This window comes from Alosa pseudoharengus, unplaced genomic scaffold (genome assembly GCF_046254945.1).
Source record: "Alosa pseudoharengus isolate Yale_2024_CS ecotype anadromous, Long Island Sound unplaced genomic scaffold, YU_APseudo_1.1 YU_APseudo_1.1_scf_4, whole genome shotgun sequence".
Taxonomy (NCBI): Eukaryota; Metazoa; Chordata; class Actinopteri; order Clupeiformes; family Clupeidae; genus Alosa; species Alosa pseudoharengus.
Genome location: NW_027468774.1, coordinates 12,770,134 through 12,782,745, shown reverse-complemented (window position 1 = coordinate 12,782,745; position 12,612 = coordinate 12,770,134). Strand labels below are relative to the sequence as shown.

General features: G+C 40.3%; 1 protein-coding gene across 1 annotated transcript in view; it reads left to right on the top strand.

Moving 5' to 3' along the window:
* Nucleotides 1-12,612, top strand: part of LOC143102347 (collagen alpha-1(XI) chain-like) — a 126,698-nt gene that overhangs the window by 83,278 nt on the left and 30,808 nt on the right. Inside the window, exons 32-41 of the mRNA XM_076265877.1 lie at nucleotides 4,068-4,121; nucleotides 4,296-4,340; nucleotides 4,499-4,552; nucleotides 5,831-5,875; nucleotides 6,732-6,785; nucleotides 8,748-8,801; nucleotides 9,098-9,151; nucleotides 10,139-10,246; nucleotides 11,443-11,532; nucleotides 11,671-11,724. Coding sequence (XP_076121992.1) covers nucleotides 4,068-4,121; nucleotides 4,296-4,340; nucleotides 4,499-4,552; nucleotides 5,831-5,875; nucleotides 6,732-6,785; nucleotides 8,748-8,801; nucleotides 9,098-9,151; nucleotides 10,139-10,246; nucleotides 11,443-11,532; nucleotides 11,671-11,724 — 612 coding nt within the window. The remainder of the gene's footprint in view (nucleotides 1-4,067; nucleotides 4,122-4,295; nucleotides 4,341-4,498; nucleotides 4,553-5,830; nucleotides 5,876-6,731; nucleotides 6,786-8,747; nucleotides 8,802-9,097; nucleotides 9,152-10,138; nucleotides 10,247-11,442; nucleotides 11,533-11,670; nucleotides 11,725-12,612) is intronic.

Genomic DNA, 12,612 nt, shown 5'->3' with positions numbered 1-12,612 from the left:
TTTGCAGCTGTGAACAAGAAAGCGCTCTGAAAAAAAGTAATGAGTAATGTTAATTTGTCTTATTTACGCTGAAAAGCGTACAAAATGCTGCAACGTGTTCAAAGCCTAGTACTGCAGAATAAAGAAAAGTGCACAGGTTGAAAAACTTTTCTCCTGCATATGATGAGGGTGCTGATATTTAGCCTAAATTGCCAGGTTGCTAGCAGTGGAACATAGCAGAGGGTGCGACAATTTAATAAGGTAAAATCTGAATCTCACCATGTCATCGAATCAGGGGACCCGAAGTGCGTTCCTAATGTCCTAATATCCTAACGTTTAAATGCACACCTAACAGACGCCGTCATATTCAATAGGTAGTCCGATTTCTGTATAATAGCCTGTAATAATAATATGTTTATGTAATTAGAAAGCCTAATTGCTTAATTGTAGCCGTTTTTTCTGTGAGGCCTGGTTGCAATTCCGCAAAATGATATTATTTTTCTGTGCGGTCCAGTAGCGCTGGAAAGTAGCCGCGTTGAGCTCCCCCACATTGAATATGTCGCCCCCATGTTCATAGACTGTGCCACTTTCGACTGTGTGCTACTTTCGCAGAAGCCCCTGGCTGCATCGTGCTGATCGGGCTCGGCTCAATGAGTCAAAGGGTTCACTCCAAATTATTGCCTAGGTGTAGGTGATCATAAATAAAGCAAGATTAGCAAGATTCCTAGAACCACACACATGACAAGTTAAAAAAGAGTAAGTTGTATAATTTTCATACATTTTTCGGAACTAGTCAATATTTAAATCAATGCTTGGTGACACTGTCGGAAAAAAAGTTTCGACTTTGTGTGTGTCCATTTGCATAACTTACACTACTGATCCAATTTGCTTCAGACTTTCAGACAAGATAGAGGGTCATCATATCTCAGTCCTCCTACATGGCTTGAAATTTGGTTTCACTTTCTTTACCATTGTGAGATAGAGGTGAGGGTCTGCAGTGACCTGACTGCTGGTGTTATTATTGTAATGCCGAATGCACTGGCCTAAAGTGACTGTTGATTGTGCAGATGAAATAACATCAAAATGCCAGCTAGATATTAACTTATCTGGAAAAAGTAACCTAGACATGTCATGGCACTGACTTTGCCCATTGCAAGGGCACTTCATAGTGCTGCAGTGCTATCCAAGAGGGCACTTCATGATTTGTTTTTCTTCCATCAGAAAAGCACCTGTAAGAAATGTATCCCATTGTAAGGGCACCAGAGGTGGACATCCTGGGTTCAGAAAATAAAAAATTCCTGCCAAGTATTTGATCCAACCATTTAGTAAACCACCTCATCCTAATTAGCAGCCAGGTAGATCAGATAATTAGTGATATCACCTGTGTTAAATGCACAGGTAGAAAAAATGTATGCCTGGACTTTTACTTTCCGGAACCGGGATGTCCGCCTCTGGTAAAGGGCAGCAAGGAAGTGTCCTAATGGATGCCCCTGCAGTAGAAAATATGTGGTAGGGGCACCTGCATTCTGTACTGGAAATGACACCCTTTGGAACATTGTCAGCATAGGGCAGGGGTGGGCAACTAATTTCCCCAAGGGGCCACATGACAAACTGGGACTGTTGAGGAGGGCTGGACCCAAAATACCGAACTCAAGTCTGAACTCAATTCTGTCCAATTCTATTCTGTTCTTGTATAACATTAAGTAAATCATATGGTTTTGTTTACTACTCGTAAGAACAGATGAAAATGTGAGGGAGACAAAGGAAAAACAGCAATAGGCTATTTAATTTATGTCCGGTATTTAATCCTCATTCTCGAAAATTATTTTTTGACATTGACATTTTTTTTTTTCAGTTTTCAAAGACTGATATAAAAAAGTACTACAATATCTATATAATTAGGCTAGGCCATGAAAATGTGAAGGAGTCAGTACAACCATAGGCCTGTGCCACCATTTCATTAAATCATTACCATCATTAAATTAACTCTATGCAGAATTAGACTATGAAAATGTGGAGCAGACAATAGTATGCTGTCATTAGTTAATCAACATGCACAAAGAACACTATTTTAAAAATGTAGGCTATGTTTTTGCTTTAACTTTATGCACAAAACTGTGATTGGTCAACTCGCCCTGTGTGTTGAGCCGGCTGCTTCAAGCAACCTGTGGGTAGTAGCATCATACTAGTTCGCTAACATAAGCTTTGCAAATAAACTCAGACATATTTTGGTTACAATGACGGGGTTATCCGAATGTAAACTATCTATCTGCCTGTAACGTTTTGAAATTAACACTTCGTATCGCCAACAAACAGCAGGAGTTCGTTCTGACAACCTTTGCGGTGGTGAGCGACGCAGACATAAGACACACACAACTTTGAAAGGTTTACGCCGACTTAAAGGCAACTGCATTGTGTCAACGCAGAAGCATAAATTCTATTCACCAGCACAATTCAGTGAGGGTGTTTACATCGTATGCATCCACGCACAAATGTATGGGCGTACAAATAGCAGTCGCTTTCAAAATAAAAGCAACGATATTGATTTGCGTGGATTATCTCTATGCTAGGCTCTTGACTATTTGTTCTTTCACGGACCTTACACGGGCCGGTCAGGGAAAGCCCACGGGCCGGATGTGGCCCGCGGGCCGTATGTTGCCCATGTATGGCATAGGGGCAGCATAGAGGGCACTCCACAACACGGCACGTATAGATCATTTTAAGGGGCACCATATAGTGCAGGGGTGGGCAACTAATTTCCCCAAGGGGCCACATGACAAACTGGGACTGTTGAGGAGGGCTGGATCCAAAATACCGAACTCAAGTCTGAACTCAATTTTGTCCAATTCTATTCTGTTCTTGTATAACATTAAGTAAATCATATGGTTTTGTTTACTACTCGTAAGAACAGATGAAAATGTGAGGGAGACAAAGGAAAAACAGCAATAGGCTATTTAATTTATGTCCGGTATTTAATCCTCATTCTCGAAAAAAAAAATTTGACATTGACATTTTTTTTTTTCAGTTTTCAAAGACTGATATAAAAAAGTACTACAATATCTATATAATTAGGCTAGGCCATGAAAATGTGAAGGAGTCAGTACAACCATAGGCCTGTGCCACCATTTCATCAACACTCAGCAATATTTCATCATTAAATCATTACCATCATTAAATTAACTCTATGCAGAATTAGACTATGAAAATGTGGAGCAGACAATAGTATGCTGTCATTAGTTAATCAACATGCACAAAGAAAACTATTTTAAAAATGTAGGCTATGTTTTTGCTTTAACTTTATGCACAAAACTGTGATTGGTCAACTCGCCCTGTGTGTTGAGCCGGCTGCTTCAAGCAACCTGTGGGTAGTAGCATCATACTAGTTCGCTAACATAAGCTTTGCAAATAAACTCAGACATATTTTGGTTACAATGACGGGGTTATCCGAATGTAAACTATCTATCTGCCAGTAACGTTTTGAAATTAACACTTCGTATCGCCAACAAACAGCAGGAGTTCGTTCTGACAACCTTTGCGGTGGTGAGCGACGCAGACATAAGACACACACAACTTTGAAAGGTTTACGCCGACTTAAAGGCAACTGCATTGTGTCAACGCAGAAGCATAAATTCTATTCACCAGCACAATTCAGTGAGGGTGTTTACATCGTATGCATCCACGCACAAATGTATGGGCGTACAAATAGCAGTCGCTTTCAAAATAAAAGCAACGATATTGATTTGCGTGGATTATCTCTATGCTAGGCTCTTGACTATTTGTTCTTTCACGGACCTTACACGGGCCGGTCAGGGAAAGCCCACGGGCCGGATGTGGCCCGCGGGCCGTATGTTGCCCATGTATGATATAGTGTGTTGGATTACATTTACAACACCAGAAGGGCACTCATTAAGACACGTTCTCCAAACGTATTGTTTGAAGTGGCACTCAACAGGGCACTGAAACATTTTTCTCATGTAAAGGCCAGCCAATAAGACACTTTTGCCCCACCTTGGAGCCCACCATTGTATTGTACTATCACAGAAATATTGAAAAATGCATGTACCAGTAACACATCTTTTAATTTAAAGGGTTCCACTGGTTTTCCTGGATTTGCCGGATCCAATGGAGATAAGGGAGCCAGGGTAAGACAATGACTGGCAGAATTTGAAACATGAAGAGAGAGAGCTTTTTTAGATCTTTGCAACATTTAGTGAAATTATCCTCACATTTTAGTAGCTACATCTTATGTCACTCCACATTTATAGCATTCAGTTATAGGTCAATCTTATACAAAGCTCATTTCTTCACTTCCATAGGGTGTTGCTGGCAAGTCTGGTCCAAGGGGTCAACGTGGTCCAACGGTACCAAATTCAGTTTGGAATTTCTGTTACATTAAAATCTTTCAGTACATTGTTTTGGAATAAGCACATCTATTGAGATACCAAGTGTATTATTTCAGTGTGTGTGTTTGTGTGTGTGTGTGTGTGTGTGTGTGTGGGTGTGTGTGTGTGGTACCCAGGGTCCACGGGGTGGAAGAGGGGCAAGAGGGCCAACAGGAAAGCCAGGTGCAAAGGTAAGAAAAATATGTAAATGTAAATCAGGTTTATTAGCCATGTATACTTGCATATACAAGGAATTTCTGCTCTGCATTTTACCTATATATATGTACGGTGTGTATAAATTGTACTGTATGGGCTCTATCTTGCACGTAGCAAGTCTTGTACACTGGTGCTTGTATCATTTCTATTTTGCATGGACGCACAGCGGAATTTTCACTCCACAGACGCACCTGAAATTAACTTGCGCTCTCGGGGGCGGTTCAGCTAAAAGAGGAGGCGTGTTCCGGCGCAAATGTTCCCTGGTGCTATTTTGCAGATTCAGAAAACAATTCAGCCACAGATCAGGAAAAACCTACTCTAAAGTCAGTGGCGCGTTATTCAGATGCTATTTTAAGGGCGCATGCATGACCACAGGGGCGTCTGCAGGAATGAATGAATGCTATGCACACCCATCTACAGACACCCCCGTGCACGCACCGAAACATTCAAAGCATTGATAATATTTGCATTGATAACATCCACATGCAATATCTTTACAACATTGCCTAACGACCTATTCATTTGGACAACTTTATACAGCCCTATGAAGGCTAAAGTTACCTTTAGTTTTTTCCCAATTTACGGTTGTTTATGGCTTTAAACATCGTGTTAGCTTTAACATCTGCCTATAATCATTATTCCAGCTGTAATGCTAATATTTTGACAAGCACCACAATTTTGCCTATCTTGCCCATCTGAAATAACTCCTAGCTTTGCTGCCTCCATCCTTTCATTGTTTTCAAAAACGTTTTATATCCATGATGGCCTTGAAGTCTTGAGTTAGTGAATTGGCTTAAATCAGCTTATTGTGTGCTGATAACCAGCAACCATAGATAGTAAAAGAAAGTAGCAAGTAGCCTACAATTTCAGTAATTGCTGCGTCCGTGCGTTGTTATTCCCTCTCCTGCTCAAACAAAAGTTTTGTGTGCATTAAGTTGATTTTGATAACGTGTTTACAAACTTTACTTTATCAAAAATATTGTAAATAGCCTACTGTCATGCAGTTAATGGGATACTGTGCAGAGTTGGGAAGTTATGGTAGGTCAACTTGGTGTGAATACATATAGAGGAAATTGTCTCTCGTTATTGAGTTGCCTGATGGTACAGTAAGCACAGTGCGTACGGCCATACACCTGCTTGGCCGTTATTATTATCCGTTACATATACACATTTAATGGTATACATATAAAGATTTTTTTCAATTTGGGCTTTCAGTCCCACAGTCATCCTGATTGATGATTTGTTTTTCTTAGGGTTCCTCAGGGAATGATGGCCCTCCTGGTGGTTTGGGAGACAGAGTGAGTGACAACACATTTTTATTTTATGCATTTCTATTATTTATTTACATTTTATTTGATGAGAAAGCTCCAAAACAAAGCATGAAACTGATGCACTGGACGTTTACAGCAATTGCTACAACTCTAGAGGATACATTACATACCCTTCTCTTCTCTATGCTTCCAATAACCTGAAAGTGGATTAGATCAGATAGCCTACAACTCCCTTTTAGCTATAGCTCTTCTTGGTCTTGGAGGTGTTAAGTGGGAGATGGTTTGATCTACACCCTTTTGATCTACACCCTACACAAAGTCATCCATCAGGCTCATGTACTCCCCCGTCAATTCTTAATACACAATTGCAGTAACAAGGATGTCACGCCACTTCCTCCTTGATTTTGAAAATTGAAGCAGGTATCCTCAAGTACTACAAGTACCTAAAACAGGCATATTTTTTTCTATGTATCATATACATCCAACAATCTAATGAATTAACCAAATCAGACATTTGCTGTGATGATAGGTGTTAGAGGTGTTGAGATTCATGATAAAAATAACTCACTTTGTAGTGGTGTTAGATAGTCTTTGAGCCCTCAGAAACATGTAGCTGAAGAGTGCACATGTAAGTCAAACACATGTAAATGGTGTTAAAAAACTAACTCAGATTTTGCAACACATGGACACCACAGACTTCAGTCAATGAAGAATATGCATAAATATTTCTTATGCATATGGAGAATCATGCCCATGGTGTTTTGGAGTGGAATGAATCACACAAAAAAACTACATCAGATCTGCAAGAACATTGAATTAATTTACACTGTGAGCTATCTTGTTATATGCATAGCTGTTCTAATTATTTTTTCTTTCTTTTTAGGGTCTACAAGGTCCTCAAGGACCAGTCGGAGTCTCAGGTCCTAAAGGCCCTAGTGTAAGGCTGTTTTTGCATTTGATTTTACTGTGTGATTACTCACACTTCTTCTTCTCCCACTGGTTTCTGTTCAGTTTATATTATTTAATCGATCATGTCATCAGGAACGTGCTGCTTTTATTTGCCATTAACACTTTAAATTGATTAATATGTGTGTTATTATGACGCAGTGCGGCTAACTCTCTCTGTGACACACACATTTTATTAAAAATAAAAAAGTAAAAACAAGGCGTTGTAATTGCAGGTACCTCTGTCTGACATGTTCAAAACTACACAAAATTGGAGTGTAGGATCATTATAACACCCTCTGAATGCATTCCAAGTTTCGTGGAATTCCGTTTATGGGGACCATACAATAAATTAGTATATGTGTACATTTAGTGACTGTACACCAGTCGGCCTTTAGATGGCCGGACTCACATAAACACACACACACACATGCACAGCACTCATGCACATACACACTCACAAGCGAACACACACACACCCACACACACACAGTATTCATGCACATGCACACACACACACACAGGCACACACACACGTACGCACGCACACACACACACACAAGCACACACACACATAAACACACACACGCACACTCCATTGCCCCCACATACACACTCACAAGCGAACACACACACACACACAAACACACACACACAGATAAACACACACACACACTCCATTGTTACCCCAAACACTGAGCACACATATACACAGAAATAAACATACACTATGCACACACTCATTTACATACACAAAGGTTGCATGAGTAGGGGCTGGAGTAGTAGATGGAGACAAGGTACAAGGAAGTTTATTGTCACATGCATATAGTTACTGGAAGTAAGAAATGCAGTGAAATTATGTCTGGTGTCAGCCTATTTGTGCATTTATGGGGGGTAAAAAGTGCAGTAGGAAGAAACCTTGGGCAGATCCAGGGGTCTTGGTGTGTGTGTTGGGGGGATGACAGGGGAGATGGGATAGTGTGCTGTGTATGTGGGGAGAGGGCAGTGTGCAATATGTGTGTTGGCGAAGCTTCCTCATGAGACAATGTGCTGTGTATTGGGGGGGGGGGGGGGGGGGCAGTGTACTGCAAGTATGGTGAAGGGACTTACTATTGCAAGCAGAGTAATGTATGTATGATGTATGTGAGTGATGACAGTGAAGATGTGTGTGTGGGCGGGAGGGGAGTGGAGCAGTGACTGTGTGTGTGTGTGTGTAGTGTGTGTGTGGGTAGGTGGGGGCAGTGTGCTGTAAGTATGTAGAGGATGTGTGTTGGAGAAGATCCTGAAGACAATGTGCTGTGTATGTAGGGAGGGGGGGGGCAGTGTGCAGCAAGTATGTAGAGGAGGCTTACTGTAGCAAGCAGTGTGCTGTATGTATGTGAGGTGATGACAGTGATGATGTAAGTGTGTGTGTTTTTTGTGTGCGTGTTGGGGATGGGGGTGGGGTGGGGTGGGGGCAGAAAGGCTAGGCATTCAAGGACATGGGTAGATGGAAGAGAAATCAAAAATAATAAATAAAAAGTTCAAATTGACAAGCATGATTTATTTTTGTGGAGAGAATGTGCAGGACTGAGCGGCAGTCATATTTTGTATGACAACAAAGAAAATTAAGGGAAAAAATGTAACCTCTTTGTTTATTTTGTCATTTTCATCAAATATGAGAACTGCTTTGATAACAGACAAGATACATTTGTAGCTTTGCCTGCAAGATTATACAGGCATGCCCTCAAACATAATACTATGTACTGCACCTGAGTTTAGAAAACTAAGCACTAATTACTAAGTACACTGAACTATGGCTCAAATGAACTCTGGACTCGAAAGTGGTTACTCAAAGGAACTTTAATGAAAGTATACATCTCAAACTGAGGATACACAAATATGCGTTCGCATCCAAAAAATATTTCTCTCATCAATACCATTACATCATAACATTGTTTTCATATTTCCACAGGGACCTCCTGGTAAAGATGGACTACCTGGTCACCCTGGACAGAGAGGAGAGACGGTAAGTAAAAGCAAAGGTGGAAAAGTCCAGCTTCAGAAAGTAAAAGTCCTATCATATATCTCTGCCAACCATTCACTTAGACCATCTGATTCTAATTATCACAACTCTTCAGCCAGGGAGAGCAGCAAATTGGTGAGATCACCTGTGTTAAGAGCACACAGGTAAAACCAATACATGGTTGGACTTTACTTTCTGAAGCTGGACTTTTCCACAGTGAAACAGTCTTAAAATAATCTTAAAAATGCCATACGATGTTTAATCTAGGAGTTACTAAGATCATTTTATTTTTCCCCAAGGGCTTCCAAGGGAAAACTGGACCACCTGGACCCGGTGGTGTCATCGGCCCCCAGGTAACTACATTGTAAAAACCCTCTTACACCTGGCGCATCGTGGCACCAAGAGCAATGCAAGCCTTGTTCCTGTCTTAAACCCAACGCAGTAATATTTTTTTTGCCAAGAGCAGGAGTTCACAAGTTGTCAAATGAAGTTGGCACATGATCAAAAATTGCCTTTTTAAGGCTACTAAAAATGATACAGCCAATGATCAAGAAAAACTTTGTCTAAAGTGGAAGGCGCATGTAATCCACAGTTATTTTGAAGGCACGCTGTCACAAAATGTAACAATTGGCGAAACCTTAGCAATGAGTCCCAGGCAACAGACTGGTGTTCTTGGAAGAATGTTCTTAGGATTTTTATTCAGTTATTCAAATATTATTGGGGTAAGTGTTTTTTCAGGCTATGTTTTTCAATTGTAACCCCTTGTCAGTCAACAGTGAAAGTAAATAACTAAGTGTAAGACTTAATTTTGTTGTTGCCTATGACTTTGTGTCAGAATACCAATATGCAGGCGAGTCGTTGCCTGGGACTCATCACTAAGGGCTGTTTACATTTCATGACGGGGCGCCCTCAAAATAGCTGTGCTTCTATGCGCTTTTTGCTTTAGATCAGGGTTTTCTTGGTCAGTGGCGTAATGATTTTTAGTGGGTGTAAGATAGCGATTTTTGGTTCATGCGCCTGACCACACCTATATTTTTAATTGACTCACCCGTGGGGGGCAATGTTCAATTGAACTGGAGTGCATGACAAAAGATCCATCACTGTCTTGGGTGTAAGATAGAAATCAGACATGTGTCGCTCTCTGTGTGAGATAGGGCCCAAGAACAACCCCATTTGAACTATGCCTCTGGCAAGGAGATGATTTTTAAGGCTGTTAAAAAGCGAAAGTGAATTCAGCCCTAAACGTTTATGACTCCAGACTTTGTGTTTAGATTGTTAAAATAGGGCCTTATATGTTGAAACAGATTTCAATGTAACCATAAACCAACTTGTGCTTTCAGGGTTCCACTGGAGAGACAGGGCCTGTTGGTGAAAGGGGGCATCCTGGATCTCCTGGACCTCCAGGTGAACACGGTCTACCAGGGGCAGCTGGAAAAGAGGGTGGAAAGGTACGACATATAACTTAAATTGTACACCAATCCATCACTATATCTTAAAAACAGTTATTACACACAGTTGATAAAATGCCAATACCAAGCTTTAATCCTGGAGCAATAGATAGATTGATTGTTTTATATAGTCAGATGCAAGTCATTAGGCATTAAACAGTAGTACTTAATAGTATAATGAACACTTATATGCCATTGAAATAATTTAACATGTTTTGTTATATTAGCCTAATCCGCTTTGCAACTATGAGTGAAAATGCATTCCTGTATCACACACCCCTGCACATGTGGGATGTAGCCTATAACACTTATGTCTTGAGAGCGGGAACATAGTAGGCCTAAACAAATCAGAATGTTCACATCACAAACCACTCGGTGAGTTGCACAGTTTTAAAAAACGAATGTTAAGGGTTGTTTTAAGGACATGTTTGTGCATGCCTGTAGCCAGCCACTCTGAAGGAGTCAAAGGTGATTCTAAACTAGTCAAAAAGTCGAGACAGGACCCATCGTCAACATTTCTGTGTCCACCACTCTAGTTCATCCAAAACAAACCAGAAAAGGGACTCAAAGTGCTAAATACCGGAATTATTAAGATGTCAGCTTTGGTTCCTTTTTGTAGGCGAACTTCCGAGGTCTATTCACTTGAATAGGAAAATAGCTGCCGATAACTGCCCAAAGTGCGTTACCAAGATGGTCGCCAGTGGGGGGGACTTGCCTATAGGGACTTTAGCGAAACATTGATACGAGAAGCACTTCTAGACTGATAAATCAGTGGGAAAATTAACTTAGATACAGCCAGGCAGATCCAGACTAGGGAAATAAAGCTGGATGAGCTCATGGATAAAATGATCTGCTAAATTCCACTCACTTTTTATTTACTGTAGAATTTCTACCAATCATGTTTCTTTAGGAGCATGAAAAGAAGGGATGTTGTTGTAGTAGTTGTTTATCTTGCTCAAGCCTATGCCCCTAGGCAAATTCTGTAAAAACGAAAAAGGAATTGCTCTCAATTTCTTTGATAGGTTTTCTGTCTGGTGAGGAGGGATAGCTTTTCGCTAACTGCAGATATCATTTCAGGTTCTACCCTTTTTGTGGGAAATGTTCCTGTTTTCGAAATGGGCACTGTCCAAGGTTTTATCTATTAAATGTATTTATCTATTAAAAATCTATTAATTGTTTTATTTTTTTTACCTCAGGGAGATCCAGGTCCTCACGGAGGAAGTGGGAAGGTTGGACCTTCTGGACTGAAAGGATTCTCTGGGCAGAGGGGCCTTTCTGGTGCAGGAGTAAGATCTACTTAAACTAACACCTTTTTACAATCATATTAAAATTGTGATTAACAGCAATGAAAGCTTTAAGTGAATGCCATTCAGGCGAAGTAATGTGCCACTGTATTCTGTGTTTCGTTCCTTAATTTTCCGTAGGGAATAGCTGGTTTGAAGGGAGGCGAAGGTCCACAAGGTCCATCTGGCGTTGTTGTAAGCATTCATGATTTCTAAATGAGCAATGATTTCTAAATGTTCAACAATTAAGGTTTGACATAATTTCACAACACAAAAAGAGTTGTTACACATATTCTGTGAATCATTCATAGTAACTCAGAATGAGGATGGATTTAATATTTTGGCTATCAGGAAAATGCAGAACATGATCCTCCACCTTAACCATGAATTAGATTTTGGAAAACATGTATCAGACTTTGATTTTGAGAATAAAGGGTTGTATTACAGATAGCTACAAAAGAGATCATTGGTTTCTACGCATCAAATTAACCTGTAAATCAAGTGCATTACTCAAACAAAACATGTGCTAGGTCTATTTATAAAGACATAACAGGTGTTGAGATTCATGATTTTAAAATACACTGTTGAAGAGAAGGTACATCAAATTGCATGATCAAGCAGCAACATTCTATTCTAAACAATGAAGCCAGCACGGAAGTTCAAAAACCTGCAGTACATCAATTGTCCACCAGGGGTTTCAAGAGTGTGCTAATGGGCCCTATCATGAATGTCAAAAGCGCATCTTCACTCGTCAAAAGCTTATTCAAATTTAGTAGGATGTCCAGTCCTAATCCCAACGAAATTGGGAGGGGTTTCTTTATCAAACGTCGAGCGCATGGCGCAACAAGGTGTTCCTAGGTTTTTTAATCAATCATATGAGTGTGTTTGGGGCGTAACATCATTTAAACCAATGAGAATGACATCTGTAATTCCCTTTAACGGCGCAAAGCGCGATGTCAAATAAATAATTTGGTGAGGAACAGCAGAGAATGTGAATGATAATTATGGCTAGAAAGTTTGTTCATTCAGGAGTCTACACAATTGTAGTGGTTGATGGCCTCACAGTGAAGTAGTAATTGCTGG